Source organism: Suncus etruscus, chromosome 3 (assembly GCF_024139225.1).
Source record: "Suncus etruscus isolate mSunEtr1 chromosome 3, mSunEtr1.pri.cur, whole genome shotgun sequence".
Lineage (NCBI taxonomy): Eukaryota > Metazoa > Chordata > Mammalia > Eulipotyphla > Soricidae > Suncus > Suncus etruscus.
The window spans coordinates 141,855,044-141,882,075 of NC_064850.1; the positions used below are offsets into that span (position 1 = coordinate 141,855,044).

At 37.9% G+C, this 27,032-nt stretch overlaps 1 protein-coding gene across 1 annotated transcript in view; it reads right to left on the bottom strand.

The window, feature by feature from the left end:
• The window catches only part of LAMA3 (laminin subunit alpha 3), a 241,196-nt gene that overhangs the window by 162,626 nt on the left and 51,538 nt on the right, over positions 1 to 27,032 (bottom strand). Inside the window, exons 4-9 of the mRNA XM_049770908.1 lie at positions 18,237 to 18,354; positions 16,977 to 17,095; positions 15,143 to 15,313; positions 12,414 to 12,505; positions 8,510 to 8,625; positions 6,075 to 6,193 (exon numbers count right to left, since the gene is read on the bottom strand). Coding sequence (XP_049626865.1) covers positions 6,075 to 6,193; positions 8,510 to 8,625; positions 12,414 to 12,505; positions 15,143 to 15,313; positions 16,977 to 17,095; positions 18,237 to 18,354 — 735 coding nt within the window. The remainder of the gene's footprint in view (positions 1 to 6,074; positions 6,194 to 8,509; positions 8,626 to 12,413; positions 12,506 to 15,142; positions 15,314 to 16,976; positions 17,096 to 18,236; positions 18,355 to 27,032) is intronic.

Genomic DNA, 27,032 nt, shown 5'->3' on the forward strand with positions numbered 1-27,032 from the left:
TTGTGACCCAGCCCATAGACACTAATGATAGACCAGAACTCCTTAAACTTTTTCCCCTTGAGACCCTTTTTTACATGACCCTGGGTACATAGGCTTAGAAATCAAACATTTATGATAGATAGAAAAATGTATTTTGAACAAAATTTTTAAAAAGCTAGATGGCTTCATATAAGGTCAGCCACAATTTAAGAAGTCAGCAGTAGTCTATCCAGGTCCTTACCCTTTTTGATTTTCCTTCCCAACACCCCCATCAGTCCCTAGTCCCTCTCTGGTCTCTTTGTTCTACTGTTCTCTTTTGCTATAATCCTTTCTGATTCATTCTCTCACTCCTTTGAGATCTTAAATGCTAGTTTGAAGTGTGGCCACCCTATTTAAAACTATCATATCTCCAAAATCCATACTTATTATAGTAAACTATGTAAAAAGATAAAAATAAAAGCAATTTCCCATAAGAATAGCTATCTCTGCTAACCATCAGTCCAGAGCCAATAGCAGCTATTTCTTCATTTTCTCATAACCAGCACTACAGGGAAATGCCTGGAGACATTCAGGTGGCATGTGCTCTCACATTAATGTTAGTGTCCTTATATTCCTCATCATAAACCCACCTTGTGAGGCTGTTTGGAGATGGAGCCTCTGAGAGGAAATCAGATTATGAGGGTGTAGTTCTCATATTGAAGAGCTAGAGACTGAGGGAACTTCCTTTTCTCTTGTTTGTGCAATATGGAAATTAATTAATTGCTTGTATCTTGGACTATCTCTCATCATACCAAAAGTTGCAGCTGTGCTCTTTTGCCCAGATGGGCTCCTTATTTCTAGCTTTCTAGAATTACTTGAAGTTTTTCTTTTTTAATTTTTTTGATTAAAGCCTCACAATTTACAAAGTACTAAAACTCATAGTTGAGTTTTAGACACACAATGTTCCAGCAACAGTCCCATCACCAACTTCCCTCATTGTTCTCTTCTACATGACCATCCCACAGTCCTACCACCTTGAGAGATACCTTTTTAAGTTTGAGAATTGAATTTCAGGTCCCAGGATTTTAGCACTGCTGACACTGTGGCTTAGTTATTTAGTTGTACCACTCCTCTACACCGACCAGTATATCAAAGTCCTCTTGCCTCTGCCCATCTGTCTCTTCTTATCCCCTCCTTGGGTATCCATTGGTAACACTTATTTTACACACTATTGTGGATTCTGAAAGAAGAAAGTGTCTTTGCTTGTTTAATATTTTTTCCACCCATTTGTGGAGTTTGTGGCAGGAGTGAATAGAGCTGTATGTCCTCCATATGTTTCTTGCTGTGTGCAGGTGGCAGATAGAGGCGGGTTGGAGACAATTTGGAAATAGTGAAACTATCACATTAAGGAAATAAAAGGGGAGGGAGCAAGCTCAAGACTTAGATCAGAAGTTCTGTCTCAACAAAAAAGTCAAAGACTGTGTTTTACTGATGTCATAAAGTACTTTCAAGCATTATTTCAAGGAGTAATCTACACTTTGATCGAGAACATTAACACTTCATCAAAGAGAAAAAAATCAAGGAGTCCATTCAAAATGTGCTCTTTGCTCTTGACTTGAAAGGTTTCATTAGACAAAAAATTTATTTTTACTTTGGGCCACTTACACTGATGTTGAGGGCCCACTCCTGGCTCTGCGTTGATGAATCTCTTCTGCTGGTGCTTGGGGGACCAATTGGGGTTCTGAGGCTAGAATCTGGATCATCTGAGTGCAAGGTAAGTGCCCTTTCTACTGTATTATTGTTCTAGACACTTATTAGAAAATTTAAAGTTGGGGCCGGAGAGATAGCATGGGGGTAAAGCGTTTGCCTTTCATGCAGGAGGTCATCGGTTCGAATCCCGGCATCCCATATGGTCCCCCGTGCCTGCCAGGAGCAATTTCTGAGCCTGGAGCCAGGAATAACCCCTGAGCACTGCCGGGTGTGACCCGAAAACCACAAAAAAAAAAAAAAGAAAATTTAAAGTTTACAGAAAATGTCTATGTATCACCTACATAAAGTTTATCATTACCATAATTATCTCTCTACTTGTCTTCTAATCCACCTAACTTTTTAAAATTACTTTCACAATAAATTAGAAATTTCTGTTATTTTCCCCTAAAACTTATCAACACTGTAATACAGTGTTTTAGTTTTTCACTCTTTTGCTATAAAATTTATATTAGTGAAAATGTCTTCTTGTATATTCACTGAGTGATGACAAATACAAACACCTGTGAAATTCAAATCTCTAATAAAATATAGAACAATACTATAAAAAAATGTCACTATAGTCTTCCCCAGTCAATTCCTAGCACCCAGTATTAGTTAAGTACAATTCTGATATTTACCTATTTTTTATTTTCATAAATTATATTGGTCTCCATTGATCCATTGGTCTCCATATACATTTGTGGCATCTTTATTTACAAAACATTATGAAACTGGAATATGGTTAGACTCTTTGACTAATTAGAATTTAGGATCAGAAAATAAACAAACCCCAAATCTATGAAAAGTTACAACAAAGGAGAAGGTTGCATGAACAAAAAGTACTGGGAAAACTGAATAGCCAAATTAAATGAAACTGGACTCATATCTCACACCTTACATAAGAGTCAATTCAAAGAGGACCAAAACCTTGAGATTAGTATCTTCAAGATTTGGACCTTAGGATGTTTTCAATTATATGATTCCATAGGCAAAGACAACATAAATAAATTAGATTACATTAAGTTAAAACTTTTCTTTATGGAAAAAGTATTAAGAGGCATTCTACTGAATAAGAGAAAATGTTTGCATACAACATATAATATAAAGGGTTAATATCCAAGTTATACAAAGTATTTACAAAAACAACATTTATTTACTTTTATTTATTTGTTTATTATTTATTTATTTACTACAACAACATAAAATCCATAAACTCTATTAAAATTGGAGAGAAAATGAACAGACACTTTTCAGAAGACCAACAAATGGCCAATAGGCACAATGAAGTATCATCTCAAACTATGGATAATGTCACATAATAGAAAGTCTAGAAATTAATGTGTGTTGGTTGGAATTAGTAAAAAAAAAAAATGAACTCTCATCCACTGTTAGTGGGAATGCTGTCTAGTTTAATTCTTATGGAAGCGGTACAGAGGTTTCACAGAAAAGTAAGACTAGAGCTGCCACACAATTCAGTAATCCTACTTCTCAGTATCTACTCTCCAAGACAAAAAAGCATTTATTCACGAGGTCATACGTACACTGTAGCAAAACAGCCCTTAGGATGGTGTTGGATGGTGGATGAAGGCCTTTGTCCTTATGGCCTGGTGGCTCCATCCCCCATTAACCTTCAGATCATTATCTTCAGGTGGTCTGGTGGGTATTGAACTCACTAATAGGCAGGCTTCCAGAGAGATAACATCTTTATTGCCCAGGCCAACAGATGTGGCTGCTAACCATTTACGCATTCAGCCCTACATTCTTGCTTCTCCCTCAGCCATAGCTCTCCATCCAGGTAAATGCCAATTCCTCTCCATCCTGGCCAAAGACCAAAAGCCCAAAAGGACCTTAATCCTCTCTGGTCAAAGCCTTATCTAACCTTTCCAAGACTCCTCCCAGGAATGGGCGAGGTCTTGCAGGTAAGATCAAGTCACCTGGAAAGAATGGGGGGGATGAGGCCACAGTACACCTCTACTCATTGCAGTATTAAGTACAATAGCTTGGATATGGAATAAACTTACATGTTCAATGACAGATAGATAATGAAGATGTAATAGACACTGGAATAATATGCACCCACAAGGACTTATGAAACCATGTGATTCACTGCAATTTGGATGGAATTAGAGGATATCATATTAAGTGAACTACAATCAGAAGGACAAATAACCAATGTTCTCCCACTTATTTGTAATATACAGAATAATATGACAAGGGAATGGAAGATTTCAAGGGATGTGTTTAAGGGGAAAACACTTGGCCTTAAATTATAGAAATGATGGGTCAGGAAAGGAGAAAAATAAAGAGAGAAAGGAAATAAAATAACAGGTAACAGGAGCAAGGGTTAGGGGCAGTGGACAAATCAGTGGTGCCAAGGTGTAATATGTGTATATACCTAAACCATAGAGAAAACAGTACTTCAAGCATGGTTTCCAAATTACAATAATGAAACTTAAAAATGTATCTATTAAGGAGTAGGGCTGGGGTGAGAGGTTTGGTGCTCAGGGGATACTCAGAATGCTGTCCAGGGGACCATGTTGTTCCAAGGATTAAAGATGGCTTCAAAAGATAAACCATCTCCCCAATCCTTTTTCTCCCCATTTGAATGCCTTTTATTTACTTTGCTTGCTCTATTGCAATTGTTAAAATCTCTGGGGAGCTATGTAACAAATGTGCTGAAAAAAAAAAACACAGTAGAATTCCTTGCTTGGTTTCTAATCTTCATAAACAAATAGCTTGATATTTCACCATTAATGCAATGATATTATAGATCCTTCATAACACTCTATAAGGTTATAGAAACTCACTTTCATTCCTAGTTTGCTAAGAGCTTTATAATAAGAAATATATTTGATTCATCTAATATTAATTCAATGATACTACTATTTTTATTAGTCTATATATTTATTTTTAATGTTCATGGCTATTCAGTAATAAACTTAGTAATAAACTTTTAAATTTAATATTGGTAACTTTTCCTTTGTTCTTGATCAGTGCAGTTGTGAGTTTGTTCATTTTATTGGCCTTTGAAATTCATCGTTTTTGAGTCTGCTCAATTTTTTTTTGTTGCTGGTCTATTTTCTATTTTGTTGAAATCTGATTTTGATTTTGTTTTCTTTCCTCTACTTATGTTTGGTATGTTTTAATTATTTTGCCAACTTACTAAGGTGAAACTTAGACCATTGCTTTATACTTTTAATGCTACTTTTGAAGGAGAGAGGGCCTTCCCAGCTGTGCTCAAAGGACCAGGGCCACTCCTGACAAAATTCAACATATTTGGGCCTGGTGGCTCAGTGCTCAGTCTTGCAATGTGGTGGAGTTGAGTACATGATTCTGGGCTATAATTACTGGAGTAGTGTGCATGTGGTGCTAGGAACATATATCAAGCCTGTGTGTAATGCATGCACCTGAGACCTTTGAGATACCTCCCAGTACTAATCTGAGCATTTTAAAGCTGTGAATGTCCTCTTTAAGTACTTTTGCTGCATCCCACAAATTTCCAATATCATTAGTTTCTTTGTTATGACTTTATTTTGAATCTTTGCTAACATGCCTTATGGTATCTTCTTTGGTTGTAGGTTATATATAAATCCCTTATTTCAAATACTTTTCCAACTGATCACACTGTTATTAACTTATTTAACTTCATTTTGATAAAATACATATTCTTTTTTTGTTTTGTTTTGTTTTGTTTTTGGGCCACACCCAGCGGTGCTCAAGGGTTACTCCTGGCTGTCTGCTCAGAAATAGCTCCTGGCAGGCACGGGGGACCATATGGGACACCGGGATTCGAACCAACCACCTTTGGTCATGGATCGGCTGCTTGCAAGGCAAACACCGCTGTGCTATCTCTCCAGGCCCTAAAATACATATTCTATGACTATATGTGTTGTTTTATGGTCAGATTCATAGTCTGACCTATCATAGTGAATTTACCATGTGCCCTTGAAATGATTGCATACTCTAAATACATTGGTAGAGTCTTCTATCAGTTCAAGTGAGATGTTTGCTGATATTGTTGAGATCATATGTTTGGGAGATTTTTTTTTACCTAGTATTATCAACTGCTAAAATGTTTTAATATCATAAATTGCCTATTTCCTCTTTAATGCCATCAAATTTTGCTTCATATATTTTATTGTTATTATGCCTTCATATATTTATTATTATGTTGACTAATTCTGATGCATTAACCCTTTGATCATAATGAAATGTCTCTCTATGAATGCTCTTTGTGTACAAAAGTAAAAATGTCTCAGAATATACTTTAATTGCATAAAACTTTTTAAAGATCATTTTGGCTTAAGCTTTACTGAATGTCATTTTTTCCAATGACATTCCCATTTTGAATTAAATAGTTGCCTCACCTGACAGTTAATGCAGACTCCTCCACCAGCATAGATGCCCTGGATATTCAAACTTGCCTGTAGCCTCTCAACATTTGGATCATAGTAACAATCCATGGCATGACCATGACAATTACATGCTAAAATAGGAACAAAAAGTACACTATTAGTAGCTCATCATCAAAATGAGACACTTAGTAAAGTCCCCATATAGGAATATTTCTCAGTGGGTTACAAGACAGTCTACTTATATATATATATATATATATATATATATATATGTAGGTGACAATAGGAAATTTTCAGCTTCTTTCACTTTATATTCAATGGTATTTCATTTGATTTTATTTGATATTTCCTTTTTAAAGAAGCATATAACTAGTTAAGACAAATAAAAATGACAACCAAATTTCATATACTAAAAGAATACTTTTACTGCTATTATTTTCTATATTTTATTTTCTTTTATTGGGGGAATTATGCCGTACCTGGCAGTACTCCTGGTTCTGTACTTACCTCCTGGTTCTGCCAGGAGAAATCACTGCTGGCAATGCTGGCGGCCCAAGTATAGTGTTGGGGATCAAAGCCAGATTGGTCGCATGCAAGGCAGGTACCTTAACCCACTGTACTATCTCTACAGCCCGTTACTCTATTCTTAATGAACTAACTGTACACTTTTTTATTTTCATGTAATTAGTAGTGCCAGGGTTTTTATTAATGCAAGTCAATTATATTTATTGCATTGGTTATTTCATAAGAATTCTGTTTATTTCAAATCCTAGCAATCCAAATGGAATTAATAAAGCACCTAATAATATCTTTTAATAGGTTTGATTTCCATAAGCCATTTTAAAACTTTTTTAGAAGTTTTATCACTGTTTAAAACTTGTCTATTTGATCTGGTTTTTTACTTAATAGGTGTCAGACCTGCCAGTGCTAGGGCCAAGGCTCAACCCAGCATAGACCAGGGGGTTCCTGTGTTGGAGACACATTCAGTAAAACTTTGGGGTTACCTGGTCTTACCTGGCTGGACCATGTAGTGCCAGGGATCAAAATCAGTGCCTTGCACACAGCCCCAAACTTGAGTTTCTATTTGCTATTTTACAGAATTGATAATTTAAAAAAAACTTATAAAAGGAAATCTTAAAGAAGTGCTCAGATGTATTTAAATAAAGTGTTACCATCCACTAAAGGAAAGTGCCACCTGTCAGCATAGAAAACTAATCAAATTCTAATGTATGGATATTGAAGTAATCCTTTTTATCTGTATAAAGTATAAAGTATACTTTTCTTATTCATCTTCCACAACCAATCTGGATATACACACATTTTAGTCATTTCAAAAGAAGTAAATTTGGGGCTCTGAGTGTCATGAGATGATAGAGTTCAGTCCTCACATATATGAGGGCCTGGAGTCAAATCCTCACACACAAAAAAATAAGTAAATTCTTAAAATGCTAAAAATATTTAGAAAAATTGACTACTATCTCACTAAGCCCAATAACTAAACTTTATTAAAAATGTGTTAAGAAACTGAATAAGGGCCGGAGAGATAGCATAGCATGAAGGTAAGGTGTTTGCCTTGCATGCAGAAGGACTGTGTTTCGAATCCTGGCATCCCATATGGCCACCCAAACCAGCCAGGAGTGTAGAACCAGGAATAACACCTGAGTACTGCTGGGTGTGATCCATAAAATAAACAAAAAAAAGAAAAAAAAAGAAAAAAAAAAGAAAAGAAACTGGAATAAATAGGCAGCATAGGTTAAAACAAAAGTCTTAAATTAACACTCCTGGACCAGAGAGAGAGGAAAAGGGTGGTCAGCCACATTCTATACTAGCACCACATATGAGCCCTATGCACCACCAGGATTGACCCCTGGAGGAACAGCTTGTGAGTAGCACTGGTGTGGCCCCTCCTAAAAATAATACATCCTTACTTTATACTGCACCTGTGATTTAAAAAAAAATCATTCTTCACAGGTTGCCTCATTACTACACCCAGACACTCAAACCTGTACAATATTCCCACCCACTTCCGCTCCCTCAATGTTCTCAGTTTGGATCATGACTCCTCCATACCTCAGCTTTCAAAGTAGTTGTGATTCTGCCTCAGTATCACACTTTAAGGAATGGGAAGATTTCTAATTTAGTAGGTAGCACCATACCTTCAAATGCTAAAGGAGATACCAACAGCTGAGACTGACTGCCTTTGTCACAATCTATTTTAATCTACTTGGTAGGACACATAAATGTCAGTAATCACCATCCCTGCCACTTGGGTGCTCACTGTTATCACAGAACTTGCAGATCGGAGGCAGATGCCCCACTGAGTTCAGAGGAGACCACCACCTCTCTCGGCATACGGCAAACATAGCAGCAGTCCTCTGGCAGAAAAGGGGTGAGTGGAAGACAGGGGCTCTATACTCCCCTTCACTTCCCTTCACTCCCACACTCACCTTCACACTCATGGCTCTCTCCCCGCATTGCAGGCTGCCAGAGTTTCTGATTGTACCCTGAACAACAGTGACTGCATGTCTCCCCACATGTATGGTGCCGGCATTCACACCGAAACCTGGGCAGAAGGTGAGATATGAAGCAGTTACTGCAGTTTCCATTCGAATCAGCTCCCTTGTCAAAAGCTAACACAGGACTACAGGTACCCATACCATTTATATAAGTTGTCATTCCCCACCATCGCACCACATACACTATTTATTATAGTCACTGAGAGAACAAAGCATTTTATATTATATTACTTCAAAATTTCCCTCTCTCCAACTTCTCATTTCATTTTATAGATAAAACATCAATATCTAGAATTTTAAAATACTTACCAGCATTTAAGTGATGATAGAGACTCCAAAGTCCTAGCTCTTTCTTACCTACCTACCACCTTATTGTACAATAAATAAATGCATGAGAAAGCAAGAACTGAGTTTCTTTATATAGTTTATATGTCTACAATGAAAATCTAACTCGTCCTTTGATCTCCAATTTCTTATTCTTTTAATAATTTATTTAAGCACTGTAGTTATCAAAATTTTCATAGTTGGGTTTTAGTCATTGAATGTACACCACCTTTCACCAGTGTAATTTTTTCCAGCCACTAATTTTCTCCATTTTTTCTCCTCCCCTACCATCTGCATGTCTTTGGGACAGGCATTCTATTTCTCTCTCTCACTCATTGTCATGGTAGTTGTTGGTGCAGTTATTTCTCTAACTGTGCTAAACACTTTTTGTGGTAAGCTTCATATCATGGACCGGTCTCAAGTCTCTTGCTCTCAACCTGAGATCAGGCAGTTTCCCAACCCCAAGAGACAGAAGCACTATCCAGGGTCCAGAGCTAAGATAACTCAACAAGACAGGGGTTTAAATCCAAACATTGGCTCAAAGGGTTATATATCTGCCCCAAACATCTCAAAGGCTAATAAAATTGCTGTAGCCACAGCACTGGAATGGAAAGCCAGCTCTTAATATCCCTTCATCTATGCTTGAAAGAAAATTCAATATGGTCATCTAAGAAGGCCCTTGATTGTGCCTCTGGGGATTCATTCAACCATGTGTAATCTACTGTATGCCAGGAGAAGGTGACATCCCACTCCTGGCTCAGCTGCCAGGTGAAGTAAGTCATATATTTAACTCTCAACCCAGAACAGCTGGACACCAAATGGGTTTCTGACAGACAGCAAAACATCTGGCACAGGCAAATAAAAGGAGATTTAGAAAAGATGACTTGAAGTCTAGCTATACTCATAGGAAGATGATAATTGACCATGGCAAAAAAAAATAAATAAAGCACTGGATAACTTGAAATTATATAAGTTCCCTCAAAATATTGGTGTTTCTGACTTCAATGCCCCCAGGCTGGATGGTCAACACGGACACCTCACCCTTGTATCTGCTGTAGGATGTTGTTTCGAAGTTGTTGATTAGTCAATTCTTTTCAAGAAAGCTGCTCTACTCTAGGAAATTTCTTACCTGGCTCCAGAAACATGGTACTTCTCCTAAACAACTATTGTTTAAAGTGAAATCACTGTGAAATAAGAAACTGAGTATATTTTCCTTTTTGAGTTGTCAGCTACAACTCTCAAAGCTATCTCTGTGATCCATCCAGCTACCTGTGCACACGGATGGCATGTGTACATGTTTGATTAAAGTCCTTTTTTTGCCTCTTTGCAGATTCAGTTTGGTTAGCAACAAACAATTGTGATTATTCAGCCACAACTCTCTACATTAAATCACCAATTTCTTTAACATAACACTTGATTTGATTCATGAAGGCCTCCCTGAATCACTTGTACAAATCAGTCTGTAGAAGCTAGCTAGCTGGCTAGAAATGTTAGGTAGTTAGGCTGGTATAGACCAGTTGCAAACCGAATCCTTTGCCAAGATATCCAGAGACAGGGTTTGCACACCAAGATATTAGGGACAATTAACTAGTCATAATTTGAATAGTGATTTTTATAGTAAAAAACAGTGATTTTTATAGTAGAAAATATTGATTACTTTAGTAATTAACTATTTGAATAGTAATTGAGTTTAGGGATTGGAGAGAAAGCACAACAGGTAACTTGCATGCAGCCAATCCTGGGTCTTTTCTAGAACCACATATAGTCAGACCCCTGAGGACTTCCAGGAGTGACTGTGGATATCCTCCCCCCACCAAAAAAAAAAAAATGAAATAATGAATTGCTCTGCACAGAATCCCTCCAAAGTTTGTCCAAGTTACTAAGTCTTGGCAGTTCTTCCAAGTGGTAAACTCAGAGCTTCTTCAAGAATTCAATTTCTTTTCCATATTGTGCTATTTTCAGGCTCAGGGACAGCTGGCTGACCCCTTCTCCCACATGTTTGTTCCCTTGCCCAACTCAGGACAACCTAACCTGATTTCTAGACTGATAAGGCCTTACCCTCTAAGAGGCTTCATGGCTCTGAAGGCTGAATCAGAAACAAGCTGACTAAAGCTTGTCATCTTGGGGACTCACTCCCCACCACAGAATGCCCTGATCCCTGAATGGGTGCTGATTTTAGGAATTGTTACTTGATCCACAAAGCATGTGATAGAAAATGGCAGCTGGCCACTCTTCCTGAATATGAAGCTGACCCTAATTATGCACAACTCTAAATATAATTAAAAGCCAAATGTATCTTGGGCAAGTGGGAGGACTTGGGAAAGTGGGAAAGTGGGGGGACTTAAAAATATGTATTGAGAGAAAATGATTCCTGTATGTAATATCTAGCAATTTCCAGTCCTCAACTGTATCCCTCTTTTAGTGGTAATTAGTACGTGTTCCGACTTACTAAATACATAATACTTATAATCCGTGCATCATAATATAAAATATATCCCAATTTATGTTAAAATGTATATGCCCAAATTCTTAGTATCACTTTTACAATAAACAGAAGGTGGTGTCTATCAACGGATGAGTGGGATTAGTCAAATGCGGATTCATCTCATAACATATTATTCAGCCTTGAAATGGAAAAATAATTCTGATACATGCTACATCAGACTAAATAAAATCAGTCACAGAAAGACAAATATTGTTATTCCTCTGACATAAAGTACCTAAGAATATCCAGATTCAGAGATAATGGCATAATGGCTTCCAGGGACTGAGAGAAGGAGAATGTGGAACTTTTAATAGGTATAGAGTTTTTATTTTACATGATGAAAAGTGTTCTGGAGGGGCTGGAGAGATAGCACACCGGTAGGGTGTTTGCTTTGCAAGTGGCCGACCTAGGACCAAAGGTGGTTCGAATCCCGGCATCCCATATGGTCCCCCATGCCTGCCAGGGGCGACTTCTGAGCAGAGAGCCAGGAGTAACCTCTGAGCACTGCCGGGTGTGGTCCAAAATCCAAAAATGTCTGGAGACTACAACAATTAGAATATGTGCATGCTGAGATTTAACAATGGTTGTTTGTATTATGTACATTTGTATTGTGCACATGTAAACTTTGTATTAGGTACATATTGAGACATAAATAAATAAAATAAGAGTTGTACGTGAATATTCTTGATCTCATTATACCAGGGATGTTATAAATATGTCCTACTTCTCTTACCAACTCTACTACAAATTTTCATGGGTTTCTAGGGCAGAGATTCCTGGGGGCTACACCATAGCTCAGTCGTAGGATGCGATATGGATTGGCCATACCTGCTGTGGGCTGGTTGTGGGTCTGAGAAAGAACGGGTAGGGTCAAAAAGGGGGATATACACATATTAATGATTTGTTGATCTTGAGACATTTGTGTTAATGGCAGGGACTTAGAAATATTTAATTAAATGTAAACCCCATTGAAACTATTAGATTTATTCAAAGCAAAATGTTTTAAAATCTGAACAGTGTACTTACTGTTTTTCAGGATTATTTGCGTTGCACACCTCAGCATGGCCATTGCAAACACACTGCCCACCAATGCTAATGTCCTTTATGCTGTAATAATACTAGTCAACAAAAAACCAGAACATGTTCATTTTACTACACAGCAACATTTATATCCTTTCACTTAACTCTCCACTGGCCCTACTTCCTTCTCATCTATTTTTCTTCACTGACAAAAATGACACTGCACATATCTAGATACAATGTATCTTACAAAAGCAACACATTCCTCAATTAAATTGAATACCACATTGTCAAAGGAGTGTGTTTTAAAAATATTTTAAATGCATGGTGGGAATTCACCTGAGTAAAGAATCATTTTCTAAGCATCTTTTGGAAAGGGATGCTTGAAATGCTTCTAATGTAGTACTTTAAAGTATAGGCATCATAAATTAAACTTAGTTTTTTGTTTTGTTTTGTTTTTGTTTTGTTTTTTTTTTTTTGTTTTTGGGCCACACCCGGCGGTGCTCAGGGGTTACTCCTGGCTGTCTGCTCAGAAATAGCTCCTGGCAGGCACGGGGGACCATATGGGACACCGGGATTCGAACCAACCAACTTTGGTCCAGGATTGGCTGTTTGCAAGGCAAACGCCGCTGTGCTATCTCTCCGGGCCCAAATTAAACTTAGTTTTATATAGAAAATGCATACATGTTCACACAAAAATTTTGTATTTAGATAAAGACTATGAAAATAAAACAATTATTGGAAATATAGTACCAAGACTAGCAATACACAGTTAATAATAAAGCAGAGGAGCAAGTTTCTAAAGATAATAGGGAACTTGAGCCCATCCCAGGATTGACCACTAAACAGGTCACCAACATGGGCATTCATTGACAAGACTCCAGTAAAGAAAGATTTTATGCTGGGGACAATGGGTGTCACCATCTGTCAGTTCCTTAGCTGCTTGTAAAGGTGTACAGGATTCCATGGGGAGTTTGGGGGTCAAAGAATAATTTTCCTCACTGAGGTCCCACTACTACTGAGAAGGATGTCAGTGAGGCAGTTCTTAACTTCCAGGGACAATGAGACTTGGGCATCTCTTTCTTACTCTTTAATTACATTAAAGTGCCCTTTTTAGTATATGCCAGTGTGTTGTTCTAATTTTTTTTAATGTTAAAATGTCTGATTTTTTTGGTAGTATCTTATTTGGTCTAAAAGCATTAATGATGTCTTCATTTGGAAAAATTCTATATGGGAGAAGCTTTTGGAGGCCAGCTAACAAAGTCTTGTAAGCTGAACTCCAAAATTTTTCTGTATAGTGTTGGTAGGGCCACACAAGAGAATAAAACACTCTAGACGGCTTTACCCCAGCAACACACAAGGATTTAATGACAAGAAGACTGGGGTTCAATTGCTCCAGCCAGAATAAGAAACCTTGGAGCAACTTAGATTTGGTGTGAATTTGTGTGTGTGTGTGTGTGTGTGTGTGTGTGTGTGCACGAGAGCGAGCTCACACGTGCGTAGGGGGTGGAGGTGGGAGGCATCCAGGATTCTTCATGTGCAATCAATAAAAGTCTATATCCATCTAAGAAATATAAATATGGACACAAACCTTACAACTCCCTCCCACAAAGATAATTAGAGAAGCAAAGGTGGTGAGGTACATTTGTGGCAAAACTCCAGAACACCTGGAGGAATGGAAACATTCTGCGGAGAGTTTATCAGAAAGTTCCAGTCTCCACTATAAATTCCACCCTCAGATCCCATGCAATCCCCACCTACAGCAGTTCCCGAGAAATAATGGGGTAGAAAATACAGAAAGCCTCTGTCTGAGAGAGAATTGTGCTAACCAGAAAATGCTTCAAACTTCTTTTCTCTGTCCCTTTCTTTACTGAACTCTGATATTTCTTAGATATGAAACTAAACACAGAACACGGCATCATCCAGTCTTTAACCTCTTCTGCTGCCCTGTCTTCACCCTTTCCTCCTGCCCTTTGCCCTGAACTTTATGGGTAAAACAAAAGAATCTATTTTTCTCTAACTTCCTGTTGGCTTTTGCCAATGGAAGGCACATGTAGAAATCTAGGGAGTGGGAGAAAAGCACCAGGTGGGTATTTATTTTGATGATCCACACTGTTGGCAGGAGACATGGGAGCTGTCCTGACATTGATTAAGGAATGGTCAGTGCTCTTGTGCACAGCAAAATCTACATCTACTCTACTTTGATGAGTGGCACAGCAGAACCTTCTACCCTTAGCAGGCTACCCTGTGTTCCTACTAAGGCCAGTGTGACAAAGAACAGAGTGTGTGCTCTACCTGCTCCTTCCTCTTCTCCTCACTAGCATCTGAAACAGACTCAGACTTGATGGGAGGACTGGCCTTTTGAAAGAAAGTCTGGCTTCCAGAAAAATTGTGCAGAAACCCTACATCAGCTGACACACATTTGACTGTGATATGAACAGAAAATGAAACTCTAAGCCTTTGAGACTTGAAAACATTTTGGAGACATATCAAACTAATATCAGACTAATATTCTTTATCTTTTATATTCTTTGAATATAATAAATTTTCTACAATAATGGAACTCCTAAATCGCACCTGATATTTCAGGGGCAAGCACCCAACTCCCTACATCTTAACTGGCAGAAGAGATTCAAGATTATTTGAAAGAGTTCAAAGTAATTAGCGTGATAAGCAAAATCCAAACAGACAAAATAACAAGAGTTCTGTCTGGGCACTGACAACCCATGACTCACTCGACGGGTGACAGTTGGGTCCCTCTGTGCTTTAGAGATGAGGTGTCCAAGGAGCGTGTTGGTTCGGAGAAAACGCAGGCGAATATTTGTTGCCTTGGTGAATTCCCTCAGGGTGTAAGAGAAGGTAAAATTTTTTGCACCTGGGCGGCCATTTATCAAGGACACCACAACCTAAAATAACCATAAAAACATATATACACACCAAAGAAAAGCAAACTCCTTTCATCAAAAGTTAGCTACAAGTAACTAGAAATAACTCACATGCCCCAAAGCACTTGGTTTCTTTGAATCACTGGATACTTGTAGGTGGTCTTGGATCTTTTTTATGTCTAAAAATACCATTGCTAAATCTATCTTCTCTCAAAATTCTGGCAATAGTTCTCTAAGCCTCAGTTCTCTGATGTTATCATTTTCAAATTCTTTTTTCAATCAGTACGGCTATGGGACCCTAACCCTAAAAAATAATGGACACTGGATAGTAATATTTATAAATATAATGAAAGAGCTTGTAGGAGTTTTGCTATTGTTTTCTGAGTTTTGGGGGCCACATCTGGTGTTGCTCAGCACTTACAACTGTCTCTGTGCTCAGGGAACACTTGCAGTGGGGCACAGAGATCAAACCTAGACTTGCTGTGTGCAAAGCAATTGCCCTGCTAGCTGTACTTTCTAGTTCCAGGAAAGTTTTTTTTTTTTTGATCAAGCAACATCAAAGAAACACAGTTAAAGTAACCTGAAAATGATGTTGAAAAGGATATTTCTAAATATAAATCTTAGAAAAAAGGAGGAACAAAGTCTATACAAGACTCAGGTTTTGTTTTAAAACTTGAAGAGATGAATTCTAAGTCCCAACCACATGTGACATGCACTACTCCTAAACCACTCAAAGTCATTGGATAGAGCTGCCAAGAGAGTGTATGTTGTCTAATCAGAGAGAGACCAGCACCCTTCAAACACAGTTACTTATTTGTCATTTATAGACATCTATTTTGTAAGCGCTAGAGTCTCACTATTTCCATGAATTATTCTTTAATGTTCCCCACCCCTCTTTCCCTACCCTCCTGGATGATTGATTTCTTAAGAACTAAAGAATCAAAGCAAGCCCTAGAGATCAACAGCTCATTTTTCCCAGTAGGCTTTGTCCACCCACCCAAAGAGACTAGGGGTTCCTGCTACCACCTTCCCCACATCTCCTGACTACGGCAGGGAATGATGAATAGGTGAAGCAGAAAGAATAGTCTTCACATCCATCACTATACTGTGCTTTCTATATAGACTGCCAGAAAGGAGATTGCAAGTCTGCAATCCCAACACCTGACTTTCTGGCAAGGGTTTAAGACCCTCAAACAGAATTTTTAACTCAACTTATTTTGTTAATCTTCCTTTCTAGTTGGTTCCTTTCTAGTTGGTTACACGGACTGGTTTCCATCTTAAACCATTAGATCTTCTTGAAAGTAAACAATTATGGAAAATGTTATATATTTATGACCTCTTATCCCTCCTTCCTGAGAATGTGAATCTACAAACCATTCTTAGCACCCATGGGTCTGGGCACTGAGCATAGAAATAGCCACTTTCTTGGGGCCAGAGCAATAGCACAGTGAGGAAGGCATTTACCTAGCAGGCAGCTGACTCAGGCCTGATCCTTCACATCCATATGGTTCCCAAAACTGACAGTCAGTTTTGGGGTGAGTCCCCAAAACAAAACAAAACAAAAATTAGCCACTTTTTCTATGCCCTACTGTCACTCACCAGTGTGGTGCTGAGCTAAGCATCTTCATGACACTTCATGCTTATTTCTGAGTCTTATTTCTCACAACCCTAAAAAAAGACTTACCTCACCATTTTCTAAAGGGACAATTCGTGAATATTCAGTAGTACAAAGTACATCATCATCTCTGTTGATGGCCATATTTGCCTGTTTCCCAAATTGTTCCAGACAGTCTAATCTAGAATCTGGAAAGAAATAATTTTACAATTATATATTGAAATATCATCATATTGTTATATATCTCTTAAGATATCTTGTTTTCTTTAAAAATATACACAAAGGAAAGAACAGATAGTCACCTTTAAAATTTTAGACAAAAGTCTTAGAGTGACGGGACCAGAGAGATAGTACAGCAGGTAGGTTCCTTGCCTTCCATGTGTCCAACCTGGCTTTAATCCTCAGCATCCCATATGGTCTCCTGAGCATTACCAGGAGTAACTCTTGAGTGTAGAGCCAGGAGTAAACACTGAGCATTGCAAAATGTGGCCCACAACAAGCAAACAAATAAACAAATGAAGAAACTTAGAAGTTTTTCATTCATGAAAGAAATTACCAAACCATTTCAGGGCCCTTGATTTCAGCAGTAACATTTGGGATGTAGCTCCAAATTATCACCCTTCATTGGCAAGTTTACCCTCAGAGATATTGAGGAAAACCCAGTAAGCAAATGCATCTGACAGTTCACTCACCATGATATTTCTTTTTAGTGAAGTATGTAATATACAAGTATGTAATATACAAGGCAGGCTTCAGAAAGGTGGAACTTAGCTCCTAAGACTTTATTAAAGAAGGGGGTCTGAAGTTAAGGTCTGAAACCAACTGCTTCCCCATCCCCATCCCAAAAGAGAAGATCTGTTATCCTCAGAGAAGCCTCAACCTCAATTCTACATATGGTACCTTGGAATGATCACATGAACTTGAGAAATGGGGATGTTATAAGGGGAACATAAAAACTTTAAGTGGTAAAGTCCCTAACTAAGCCACAGAGAGGCTCTGTTTTTTTTTGTTGTTGTTGTTGTTGCTGTTGTTATTGTTGTTTTGTTTTGTTTTGGGGTCATACCCAAAACACACCAGTAGCCACACACCAGTGGCATTCAGGGGATACTCCTGGCTCTGCGCTCAGAAATCGCTCCTGGCAGGCTCAAGGGACCATATGGGATGCTGGGAATCAAACCCAGATCTGTCCTGGGTTGGGTGGATGCATGGCAGACATCCTACTGCTGTGCTGTGTCTGGCTCAAGAGACTCAGTTCTTAAACAAATGCATAGACTTGATCAGTTACCAATCTTGACAGCCCTTTAAGATAAGGTAAGTAAAATTACTTACGGGCAAAATATTGCCAAGGTGAGTAGGTGCTTCCAAAGTCAACAGATCGTTCTAAGACCCAAAGACCAGGACGAGGAGAATTTGCAAATTTGATTAAAATATATGCCACATGGAAGAGCTAAAAAGGAAAAACAGATAGAGGTTTAGGTTGCTTGTGTACAAGATATTATAGTTAATGACACTGAAAAGTGATAATATCTAACAGTGCTATCTTGTATATTTCAAAGTTACTAAGAAAATATAGACATAAAAGTGCTCATCATAAGAAAATAAGATTTTAAACCACCACAGCCATAACATCTCCTGAGGCCATGTAAGCAAGGTAGGCTGTCTGTGCACAGGAAAAGTGGAGCCTAATTCTTACCATGTGCTTTGGCACATGGGAGACATTTTAAACAGCCTGTATTATGGTCCCTGCTCTGCTCCATGAGGCAGCCAGAAACACCCCAGCCATAACTTCTGAGGGCATGTCAGTGAGGTAGGCAGAATCCACCCACGAAAGGAGAAGCAGAGGAGCGCAGCCACTGGACTTCATGGCCATGTACATTTTCTAACCAATGAACCCCAGCACAACATGTAGAAAACACTACTCTACAAGCATGACAATGGGGAAACATTGCAGGCCAGAATGAAGGTGACAGCTCTGATGATCTGAAAACTGCCAACCACCTATTTAGCCTCTCAGATAAGGAGTTTAGAGAAGATATATGGAGGATCTTCAAAGAAAAAAAAAAGCATGGAGCGAGCTGATCAAACTACAAATAAGGGGCTGGAGAGATAGCATGGAGGTAAAGCATTTGCCTTTCATGCAGAAGGTCAGTGGTTCGAATCCCAGCATCCCATATGGTCCCCTGAGCCTGCCAGGAGCAATTTCTGAGCATAAAGACAGGAGTAACCCCTGAGTGCTGCCGGGTGTGACCCAAAAACCAAACCAAACAAACAAACTACAAATAAGATTCAAAAGAATATGAATATAGAAATCAGAAAACTCCAAACTGACTAAAATACTTGGTAGGCAAATTGAAAACTTCACTGGAAAGACTCTCTAACAGAATAACAGTGTCTGAGGACAGAATCCATATGCTGGAAGATGAGATGCATTGAAATACCATACAGGGCCGGCGAGGTGGCGCTAGAGGTAAGGTGTCTGCCTTCAAGTGCTAGCCAAGGAAAGGACCACGGTTCGATCCCCCAGCGTCCCATATGGTCACCCCAAGCCAGGGGCAATTTCTGAGCATGTAGCCAGGAATAACCCCTGAGCATCAAAAGGGTGTGGCCCGAAAAAACAAAAAAAAAAAAAAAGAAAGAAAAAGAAATACCATACAGCAGAAGACATTGGAAAAAAACCCTTCAAACAAATGATCAGATAATGAAAAAAACACTCGAAGAACATAAACAGATGAAATGTAAACAGTCTTTGATAAACTCAACAGAAACACGATATGAGTCATTGGAGTCCCATAAACCATGGATGAAAATCCCCAGGAAGAATCAACAGTCAAGGACATCATTGCAGAGAAACTTCCAGAGCCAGAGACTGCATGCAACCAAATCTTGCATGCCTGAAGAGTGCCAGCTAAAAGAGACCCGAAGGAAAGTCTTCAAGACACATCTTAGACACAATGATTAATCCCACAGATAGTGATAGAATACTGAAAGCAGCAAGATCAAAAAGAGAAATAGTATTCAAAAGAACATCCTTAAGATATACAGCAGGCTTGTCACAAGAAACCCTCAAGGCCAGAAGGCAGTGTTGGAGGATAGTGAAAAAAAATTAACAAAATGAATGCTTTGCCCAGAACACTGCATCCAGCCAGACTCACTTTCAGATTTGGAGGAAGTATACATAGCTTCACGAATAAAAAACAGCTTAGAAACTTTACAGATGCAAAACCAGCCTTAAAAGAAAAACTGAAAGGTCTACTTCAAGACAAGACAGTCCAATAGACACACCAAACTTCTACACAAAGATGACAATAATCCTAGGAAAATTATCTCTCTTAAAGTCAATGCACTAAATTCACCAATTAAGACACAGACTGGCAAAATGGATTAAAAAGCTAAATCCAACACTCATCTGCCTAGAAGAAACACATCTGAATAGTCAAAACAAATGTAGACTCAAAATCAATGATTGGAGGACAATCATCCAAGCAAATAACTCCCTTAGAAAAGCTGGAATGGCCAAATTAATACCATATTCCACAAACTTTAGACATAGTAAAGTTATAAGGGACAATGATGGACATTTTAATAATCAAGGAGTATTAAAAATAGAAAGAATCTCACTCCTAAACATATATGCAACCAGAAGGACCGCAAAATAATTAAAACAATTGTTTACAAATCTGAAAGAAGACATCTATAGCAACACAATAATAGTGGGAGACCTCAAGACTCTCATCTCTTGATACGTCAATCAGACTGAAACCCAATGAGAATATACAATCTCTGAAAGGAAAAATGGAAGAAAGTGGCCTAGTAGGTGTGTACACACACACACACACACACACACACACACACACACACACACATACATACATACACACACATATATATGGCACCCAACCCCCAGAAAACTAAATACACATTCTTCTCCAGTGCACATGGATCGTTCTCCAGGAGAGACCACATACTGGCCCATAAAACATACCTCCATAAAATCAAGAGGGTAGAAATTTTACAGACTACTTTCTCAGATCACAATGTACTGAAATTAGAAGTGAAATACAAAAGGACACAGAAAAAAAACTTTAACACCTGGAAATTAAACAGCTCACTACTAGAAAACCAGTGAGTCAGAGATTAAATCAAAGAGAAAATCCAAGGATTCCTGGAAACAAATGTAAATGAAGACACAAATTATCAGAATTTGTGGGACACAGCAAAAGTGGGTATGAAGACGATAATTTATAGCTTTATTTAAAATTTATTATTTAAAATTATTTAAATAAAAATTATTTAAAAACTTTTAGCTTTGCAAATATATATAGGAAAGGAAGAAGAGACCTACATAAATAACTTAATGACACATTGCTTATAAAATTAGAAAATGATCAATAAAATGAGCCCAAAATAGGTAGGCAGAAGGAAATAACAAAGCTTAATGCAGAGATCAATGAAGTGGAAATCCGAAGAACAATCCGAACTCACAAAGAAAGGAAAAGAGCAAAACTTAATAAACTAGATTAGAAATGAAAAAAGGAGATCACCACAGATAATATAGATTTTCAAAGGGTAATCATAGACTACTTTGAGAAACTCTATGCCACAAAACATGAGAACCTGGAAGAAATGAATACATGTTTGAACCCTGTAATGCCTTCACAGCCTTTCACTGTTGAATCACGATGACCTATCATATATAAACAGACCTATCACTACTGAGGAAATTGAAATGGTAATCAAAAGTCTTCCCAAAAACAAAAGCCCAAGCCCAAATGGATTCACTAACAAATTATTTCAAACCTTTCGAGAGGAACTAATACCAATTCTTTACAGACTCTTTCAAAAAATGGAAGAAACAGAAACACTCCTAAATAGTTTTTATGAAGCAAATATTACCATGATACCAAAAGCAGACAGAGATGCTGCAGAAAAGAAAACTACAGACCAATATCCCTCATTAACACAGATGCAAAGTTCAACAAAATCCTGGCAAATAGGAACAAACTCCTCATCAAGAAGATCATACACCATAACCAGATAGGGTTCATTCCAGGGATTCTAGGAGGGTTTAACTAATGCAAACCAACCAACGCAGTAAACCATATCAACAAACGGGAAAATAAAAATCATAAGATCATATCAATAGATGCAATGAAAGCATTTGATAAATTCCAGCACCCATTCATGATTTAAAAAAAAAAAAAAACTGTCAACAGGATGGGAACGGAAGAAACTTTTCTCAAAATAGTCAAGGCCATTTACCACACACAGCCCATGGCAAATATTTTACTCAATGGAGATAAACTAAAAGCCTTTCCTCTAAAATCTAGTACAAGACAATACTGCTCCCTCTCACCATTCCTATTTAACATAGTACTGGAAGTACTTGCCATAGCAACTAAGGAAGAAGAAGATATCAAGGGTATCCTGATAAAAAAGGAAGAAGTCAAGCTCTCACTGTTAGCAGATGACATGATAGTGTATTTAGAAAACCCTAAAAATGCTACCAGAAAGGTTCTAAAAGCAAAGTGGCAGGCAGGCTGCAAAATTAACGAGAAAAATTGAATGACCTTTTTATACACAAATAATGATAGAGAAGAAATGGGCATTCAAAAGCAATCCCATTCACATTAGTGCCACACAAATTCAAATACCTTGGAGTCAATTTAACTAAAGAGGCGAAGAACCTATACAAAGAAAACTACAAAACACTCACTTCTTCCAGAAATAAAAGAAAGCCCAAGGAAATGGATACACATACCCTGTTCATGGATTGGGAGCTTTTAACATCATTAAAATGGCAATACTCAAAGCATTGTACATATTTAATGTAATCCCTCTAAGAATACTCATGACATTCTTCAAAGAAGTGGATTAAAAACTCCTGAAATTTATTTGGAACAAAATAGGTCCAAGAATAGCTAAAGCAACCCTCAGGGAAAAGAAGAAGGAAGGCATCTCTTTCCCAAACTTTAATTTGTATTACAAAGCAATAGTCATTAAAACAGCATGGTATTAGAATAAAGACCCTCGGATCAATGGAATATACTTAAGTATTCAGCATATGTTCCCCCAGATAATTAATAGTTGATAAAGGGGCAAGAAATGAAAAATGGAGCAAGGAAGCCTCTTCAACAAGTGGTGCTGGGACAATTGGTCAGCCACATGCAAAAAAGCAAATTCAGACCTCCATCTCACATGCACAAAGGTCAAATCCAAATGGACTAAAGACTTCAATATTAGACCTGGAACCATAGGTATATAAAAGAAAATGTAGGCAAAACATTCCATGACTTTGAGACTAAAGGCATCTTTAGGGAGGAAACAGCACTCTCCAAATAAGTGGAAACAGAGATAACAAATGAGACTATATTAAGCTGAGAATCTTCTGAATCTCAAAGTGCTTAGGATACAAAGCCATGCACAGAAGAGAGAAACTATTTACCCAATATCCATCAGATAAAGAGATAATATATAAGGTATATAAGGTACTGACAGAACTTAAGACAAAAACCATATAACCCTATCAAAAAATGGGGAGAAGAAATAAACAGACAGTTTTTCAAAGAAGAAATACAAATGACCAAAAGGCACATGAAAAAATGTTCCATATATATGTTCCACATATATATATTTATAATATATATAATATATAAATCAAAAATATTATTGTAATAACACCCATAGACAATAGAGACGAGGGCTAGAAGGACCAGCCCATGATATGAAGCTTACCACAAAGCGTGGTGAGTTCAGTCAGAGAAATAATTACACTAACAACTATCATGACAATATTAATGAGTGAGAAAAGTAGAATGTCTCATATACAGGCAGGGGGTGGGGGAGAAGGGATATAATATATATATTATTTAAAAAATAAAAAGTACCTATTAACTGTAAAAAGCAAAACAAATAATACAAGAAACAATAATTCAATAATTAAATATCTGACAATGGTTGTTAATTCAATTTATTGTGGCAAAAATAATTTCTCAATATATACAACATAAAATTATCATGTTGTATAACTTAGGTCAATACAATATTATATGTCAATTGCATTCCAATACAAATTAAACCCACCTTGTCACTTTATAATTTCAACCATCCCTATGAGAGAGCTACTTATCTTTTAGCTCTCACTTCTATCAAGAGCTCCTCCAGGATTTGAACATTATTTCTAACTGCCCCAGAAGACATCTCCACGTGGTTGCAGCCTTTCAGATTATCTCATTTAAAACCAAAATAATCAACTGGAGAAAGAGCTCAATGAACTAATTTCATGTTTTGCATGTAGGAGGCCTAGATTTGATTTGCATGGTCTTCCAAGTACTGCTGGGGGTGGCAAAAATATTAAAGGAATGAAAGAGTTAGGCTAAGAGGTAATAAAGGGATTAAAGCACCTACCTTGCACAAGACCCCATTTCAATTCCCAGGCCAATACCAGTCCCTTCAAGCATTGCCAGAACTGATCCCTGAATTCAAAGCCAGGAAAAACTCCTAAGCACTCCTAGGTATGTATGGCTATAACTCCCACCCCACAAACCATAATCTCATTTCTGAAAAACATATATATTTTATGAAAAATACTTCACTTTCCCAAATATAATATTAGTAGTGAGGCTGACCCAAGCTAGTGGCTGTGTGGTGGAGCATAAGGTTTTGAGTATGATCTCAAGCACTGTCCCTCATGCCAAGTGCAATTATGGCAGCACTGCTATTTTGTGACTCTTGGCACCACAATAAATGTGCAACCTCTAAACATTACAAGAGTGACACTTACACAAAGAGAATATATAGGGGGAATTTTAGTAAGATGGTAATTTTGGTTTACATAGCATAACTGGAAGAGGGAATGCAATGTAGTAAAGGGGGTGCCTAGATCCAGCATATAGGGAGAAGGATAGAGAAGGAAAGAGATCAAGGAAGGGAGGAAGAATATGAGGAAGGGAAATAATGAGGAATCAGGGATCAGAGGCTTTCGCTGACCTTTAAAAAGTATGTTAGGCCAGAGTAATAGTCAGTTGGGTATGTTGCTAGCCTTAAAAGCAGATGACCTAGGTTCAATCCCAAACACCCTAAATGGCCCCGAGCATATCAGGAGTGATCCCTGAGTGCAGAGGTGGGAGTAAAACCTGAGAACTTTTGGATGTACACCCAAAAAATATGCCTGTCAAGGTAATAAGCTGGAGAAAGGTGGTGGGGTGAAATTGAGGACTCTGATGGAAAAAAATTGACACTGGGTAGTGCTATGACATTATAGGTCAAAAAATAACTATTGGTAACTTTGTAAAACATGGTTATTTAATTAAAGAAAAAAATTATTGCTTTAAGTCTAGAGTCATACCACCCCAAACACATTAGCCCCGTCTAAGAATTTCTCTACGATGCCAAGCAGCTGAGCTATTCAAAGTGGGTCCACCCACCACTGGGCCCAAATCTAAGGTGCCTTCATAGGGGAGGGCCAAATTCCAGACCAAATCCCCACACTGCCATAGGCCCAGTGCTCCACCCACAACATCCAGCTCCCACCACTGCTAGAGAAAAAGCCCAGCTTCATAACTGGTCTTGGAAAGATGCCAGCAGTTTATCTTCCCAGCTCGCCAGCTCCTGAAGCATAAAGCCACATATGTGGCTGCATGACACCTTCAAAGTTCACAAAGCTCACAGCCCAGTTGGAACTTAGAAAATAAAATAGGAAAGCTGCACAGAATCCCACTAATCTCAATAAGTGAAAACAATAATACAGTAGGCTCTACTAGCACCTAAAAATCCTCAATAACTTTAGCAACACCATCATGAGATCTATGTTGTAACAAGCAATATAAAGTTAATTATTTTGTGCCTGCTAAGGGAATAGGCTTGGTGGAGGTGGGTGAAAACAAGTGAAGGGAAGGTCACATTAGGGGTGGGACTGGCGCTGGAACATCGAATACCCAAAACAACTGTATTGTGAACAACTTTGCGAATAACTGTTTAAATCAAGTTTCATACAAAAAAATAAGAATCTTTAAATGTCTGCCTTAATAAAAGGCAGCTGTACTCCTGTGTCTTTTTGTATTCAATCCACTGTAATAATTGTGATAGTGCTGTTTTCACTGAAGCAGCTGGAGAAATTCTGATCTCATATAAATCTGTAATGGAAAAAAGAGGAAATTCAAAGCATAAGGACCTCCTAAAAAATATCAAGGAATCCAATACTCTCCACCATGTTATAAGAATCATTGGTTTTAGTCACAGAGACCTTTTTTGCTCTAAGAAGTCCTGGACCTTTCTTCAGAAAGAAGAGTTTCATGCAAACTCCTGAGAAACCCAAAATTCTATCCCAAACACTCATTCTTACATATGAAAAACTATAAACAAAACCCCACCTCCTTTGTCTCACATCAAAACTTCCAGACAGTGTACCCATACTTGGAAAAAAATTGATCCAGCCTCATGAAGAAATACTAATTAGTAATTATGAGGTGCTCTGAAAGCCACACAGTGTTATCTGAAGGTGAGATAAATACATTTCCAAATAATACATGCGATTATTATATAGTAAAGGAATGCTCAAGAAATTTAAAAACTCTCTTACTTTTTAAAATCAGAACAAATACCTTTACATTAAACTGCACCTCTCTCTCAGACCATAATAAGGTAAGAATGCATTAGATACAAAAGATAAATGAAAAATGAAATATATTTGGATAAAGGAACATCCAACATAGTCAGAACTTCTTTGTCAAAATCCTACAATCTTCATACTCTCCCAAACTTATCTATTTAATATTGTATGAATTTCTGTTTACTGTATTTCAGGTATCATGCTAGCCATTCCAGAAACAGTCTCACATTTATGTCTCACAACAAAGAGTGGGTTCGCATTGACTTTGCAGATGAGAAATGTGTGACTGTAGAAGTTAACAGACTGATCCTGCAGCTATTAAAACCCTGAGTTGAAGCATCTTCTGCTTCCTGATCATTAGCCATGCTACAAAGTCTAACAGGTACTTAATATTTGACCTGTTCCATCCTGCGGAAAACAACTGTTGGAGAAGTGCCAAGCATCATTATTTATAAAAATACCAAGATTTCATTTTAAGGAGCCCCAGGGAGGAGTGCTACGTTATGATACATCTTGGG